This window comes from Limulus polyphemus, unplaced genomic scaffold (genome assembly GCF_000517525.1).
Source record: "Limulus polyphemus unplaced genomic scaffold, Limulus_polyphemus-2.1.2 Scaffold190, whole genome shotgun sequence".
Lineage (NCBI taxonomy): Eukaryota > Metazoa > Arthropoda > Merostomata > Xiphosura > Limulidae > Limulus > Limulus polyphemus.
The window spans coordinates 529,785-535,034 of NW_013665800.1; the positions used below are offsets into that span (position 1 = coordinate 529,785).

At 35.4% G+C, this 5,250-nt stretch overlaps 1 protein-coding gene across 2 annotated transcripts in view; it reads right to left on the reverse strand.

Annotated features, from left to right (window-relative positions):
- Positions 1–5,250, reverse strand: part of LOC106478220 (E3 ubiquitin-protein ligase RNF34-like) — a 30,781-nt gene that overhangs the window by 16,183 nt on the left and 9,348 nt on the right. For both annotated transcript variants that reach the window (XM_022381773.1, XM_013938745.2), the window contains exon 2: positions 806–992. In XM_022381773.1, the coding sequence (XP_022237481.1) occupies positions 806–988 (183 nt within the window). In that variant the 5' untranslated portion in view covers positions 989–992. The remainder of the gene's footprint in view (positions 1–805; positions 993–5,250) is intronic.

Here is a 5,250-nt window from a genome sequence, read left to right on the forward strand (position 1 = left end):
AGTCTGTCTGTATGTATCTATCTATCTATCTACACACACACACACACACACACATACATACATACATACATAGATGAAATGTGTTTGTTTGCACCCTAATTCCTATTGGGCTAATCACAACAAACATTTGTATGTAAACACTATGAACTATGGGAATGTCCTAAGAGGGTCAAAATTGAACTTAACCCTATTTCTATTTTGTAAAGCCTGTTGGTTAATTACTCCCACCCTATTGAGTCAATCTTAAACAATTCAAGAACAAAGTATGAAAGTTGCTGAACTGTTTCTCAAACAACTATACTTTTCTCATGATCAATGAGATGTAGGGTGGGATAACCACAAAATCTTTATTTGTTGGTAGATGGAAAGCAAACTGCAAATGTTGTTTATGAAGAAGCTTTGTTATAATTTTTAAATTTTGAGATAAAGATATGTTCAAGTTATTTCTTTCAAATATATGATTGCTGTTAAACTTGCACTATTTTAATTAAGTTTAAACATTCCCTGTCAGTTGACAGGTATTTCAGCTTGTGTACATATAAATAGATATCAGTCACATACAATGACTGCAAATACAAGAATTTCATACAATTATCTGTTTATTTCAAATCATTATAAAAAGAAGTGCTTTCTAAAAAAAATTGAAATACAAATACAATTCCTATCTGTTCCAACACTTATAAAAACCTTTTTGGTTATTAGTGTTGAGATACGCCACTTAAAATAATTCACAATTAGAATATGTACTTCTGAGAAAACTACACTATTTCCTTCCTCAATATTATCCAAACTCAAGACTTCTCACCTTACGTTTCAGAAGACTAAACTGTACAGAACAATTACAACATGTAGTATTTTGGACTTCTCTAGATCCAAAAGTAAATGGCCCTGGAAAGAAACATCCATTTCTGATGCTTTCACAATATTTCTGGTTAGATGAAGGATGTCTTGGCTTCTTTTGCTTAGATCCAAAAAATGAATCGCACATTGTCCTGAAACAAAAAATGGACATATTAAATATCCAAAAATAATAAGTAGTAACAATTAAGACTAAACATGTTAAAATCATTTCATTTAATACTTACATCTATCACAATTTAAGTTTAATTATCACACATAGAAGTGCTTTATGTGCAATTTTTATTTTAAACCATGATAATCATATATGTACGGGTCTTAACATCTACATGGAGCACACGATCAACGAGTTTTGAACTTTGATACCTGATAGCTATGATACTAACACATAGAAACAAATTTTTTTTTCCTTTATAGCAAGTAGCATTTACAAGATTCTTATCATGATTAAGTTAGTTTGCAATTTTTCAATAAATAAAAGTTTTAACTTTATTTTTATTGTACAGCAAGTATTTGTCCAATTTTAGTCTTACATGAATATTAATTTTTTAGAAAGAAGACTGCCTTGCTAAATGTGAAGCAGAACTTTTGTCACTTTAACAAGAAGTTGAGATATCTTTATCATTATAGAACCCCTGATAAATTTAGCATTTTCCTCACCTGAAAATGTATTTCAGATAGATACTTTTCCATAGCACAGATAGAGCTGGACAATTTGATTCATAAATACAATTAATTACCTATGAGCAGCAATTATATTAATTACTGTCATGTAAACTAATCAATTAATCAAAATTAGTGTTCCCAAATTATTACTGTCATTAATTATTCTTAGAAATGATTTGTCAAAATTACAATTAAATCAACTGTCACAAAAATAATCAACTAGTTGAAATTATGACTGACTGTCAGGAAAATTGCTAATCTATAGCATTTTCAATTATTCCAACTATCCAAGTAAATGAAATATTGACATTAAGTTTAATTGTTTTTAAGCACAAAGTTCCATAATGGGAGTGGGTGTCTTGTGACTTGATTATCTTAGGTTCGGTTCTTATTGTCACTAAACTTTTTGACCATCTTTGTTATGACAAAGCTACTAAAGCTGTCACTACTTTTGAACTGCTGACTAGAGAAAAGGCAACTATCTGGTTGTATCCACTGCCAGTTTTTGGACTAAATGGTTTATTTTTGCTGTATGTATATCATGGTTTGAGCAACACTGTACTAATTGATTAGCAACTACCACTAATCACCTAGCTCTAGTCTCCAATATTAGTAGTAGGGATTATTTGTGTGTGTATTTTGTACCGAGTGGTAAAAGCCAAAGTTGAAATGAAATGAAAAATCCACAAATCACCACTGAACCACTGGAAAAATTGTAAAATAGCCAAAACCTAGAGGCAAATGAAATCAAAATGTGGGGTAAGCTATATGATACAAAGGTGTTGGGAGTTGCCTACCTCCCCACCTGCAAGATCTCCTCCAGTGGATGTTGATGGCTAGAGGCAAAATGAAGAACTTGATGGGAGGTGACATGTGAAAAACAAAAAGATGTCATCTCCCATAGAGGAATAACAAGCTGGATGAGTTGTTTAATCCAAATGGTCAAAATGGAAAGAGATAAGTCATAGGAAGAGGATCCCATGGCAAAAAAAGACAATGTTGACTTCTTCTAAATGAAGCAGTGCAAGCAAGATAAGAGCAAACTACTAAAAACAGAACAAAGGAATAATTACAGAGATAAGGGAAGAGAGAGTGTTTGGAGAAAACATCCAATTACCAGACAGGGTAGTCCAAGTCTTGAGAAGGAAGGAGCAGTCTGGGAATAAAATCAACCTATCCTTGTGGTAAAAGTGTGGGAGGCACTGAAGGCAAAATTAATAAAGTAACATTTCCCATAAGTAAGAAGAAGTAAATACATCTTAAGATAAAGAAGAGATGAGAAAGTCAATTCACCACCAAGTTTAAAGCTCCTAGGACATGGCAGGCTACCAAATGAATGTGATGGTCATGGGCCCAAAAGGGAAAGTCTAGAAAAGAAAATGGAGGTACTAAGAGTTGATTGATTCCAGAAAGTACAGTGAAGTTATCAGAATGGATCATGACAGGATGTCCATACAAATGAGACAGAAGACAATGGCATGGTCATTTAACTACCAACAACTTAAGAATTTTGTTGTGGAGAAACCGCTTTTTTGGAGACCAGACATTGGAAATGATGCAGGTCTCCAATACTGCAACTCACCCATATAGAAGTACCTGTAAACAGATGTGAGTAAGAACAGGATGAGAGAAAAGTGATGCTCTGGGGTATGTGTGGGGACTAATTGAGTCACCACAACAGTGAGAGGTGAAAAGATGGAGGGAGACAGTGTATCTCTGGATATACTCCACTGATGTGTAGAATTTATTGAAAGGGACACACATTAGTGCATATGAGAGAAATAAGGGACTCAAGAGAAACTATAATCCCCAAAAGAGACAGAACCTCATACACATAGAGAGAGAAGGAGACAAGAGCTTTGGTAGTCAGAAGTTTCATTTCTTGAAGATGTAAAGAAGGATGGGCATGCCCTCAAGCAATTTGAGAAAGGCCCCCCATGTGAATCAAATATTTAGTGGGGGGCAATACTGACATGGGAGATTGACCAGCCAATCCAAATGAGATGGCTCCCAAAGGAGAAGAAAGGTTGCAGCAGAGAATGTTGCTGGATTGAGCAAGGAGACAGTAAATGTAGGCACAATAAATTAATTTCCATGTGAAATCAGTCAAGACAGGACTGAAAACATACAGAGGCATAGTCAACTAAAATAACAGGGCATTGAACTGAAAAACCTGACCATTGTGGAAGAAATGGGGAAGCAATGGACAACTGAATGAATGTGGAGAGAACACCCACCTCAGGTTGAGAAAACATTCCATCTTAAACTGAAGGATGACAAGAAACTGGTTCAAGGTTGATATATCTGTGATGGGATGCCAACCCCCTTCTTTGGAATGATAAAAAATATTTGAATAAGACCCCAGAGCGGAGTCAAGGAGTTGTTCCACATCACATTCATTCCCAGGAGAGAAGGCACAGCCTCCACCAGATGCCAAAGACATAAGGAAAGCTGAAAATGGTGGGAAGGCTATTGAACAAGGAGGAATAGGAGGTTGGTAACTGAAGTTCAGTGCTATGTGATCCCTATAGTGTTAGAAGGTAGAAAGAGTGGGAGGAGCAAAAGAAAGAGCAACCCAATGAAGTTTCTGAGGATGAGAAACCTGCTACGACCCCTGGACAGAGAAAAGTAGGACACAAGTGAGAAGAGATGACTGATGATTAGCCACATCAGATTGAGTTTCTAAGGTATAAAGAACTCCCTAAAAATGTCCTCTAAAGGAAAGGGTGCCAAACAAAGTTCATTGAGATAAGATTGAGGGAGCCAACTACAAAAAAGGCACACTGACTAAGTAAACACCAAATCAAAGAAACCAAATTAACTGGGACACTGTAGGAAAAGGAAATAAAAGCCAAGGTGGAAAACTGGTATAGCAAATGTTTCTACTTAGCTGTTGGGGTAAAATTGAAAAGCCTCAGAAATATGGTAAAAGGTAGACATATGGCATAGAAAGTGAGAAAATAAAAAAGAAAAAACAGGTAGATTGAGGATAAGAGAGAGAGAGACAAAGTAGGAGTTCCCAAGACTGTAAAAAGACACTCAAAGGATTGAAGCTCAACAAAAGAAAATGAATCTTGACCATATGTCATAGAATAAGATTCTCAAGGTCTGGGAAAATATGGCAAATAAGGAGATCAATATAAAGTTTAGACAAAAAAAAAATCAGCTTGAACACAAATATCAGGTGAGGGGAGTAAAGAGAAGAGGAAGGAAGATCATGCAGCATGGTCACATGAGAAGCAGCAAAAACAACAGAAGTAAGAGTGTTAAATACCCATAGTATTAATGCAACAGAGGATGAAAGTGGGATTACCTGATCCTTGTCAGGAAGATAAAGTAAAAGAACAGCTGGTCAAAATCATTGGAAGAGGCAGCAAGGCTCAGCACAAGTAACAGAAGCAGGAGGTCAAGAATCCTGCATCTGAGACAAAGATGGTTGTATAGAACCAATTACTTGCTGCATGATTGCAGTAACATCTCTAACCATCAGATGTCCAGTTGTCAATGAAAGGTAGAAAACAACTCTTGTTGAGGAGTGTCTAAATCTCAGGAGCTGTCAGAAACATGGATATGTTATTTAATATTTGAGACAATCCATGAAATGGTTTTCTCTTGAGTACAAATCAAGAAAATGACTTAAAGAGAACAAGTCAAACTAGTAGCTGAAAGCTAAAGTAATAACCACAATGACAAAAAAAAAACAAAAAAAAACTAGTAAATACCAAG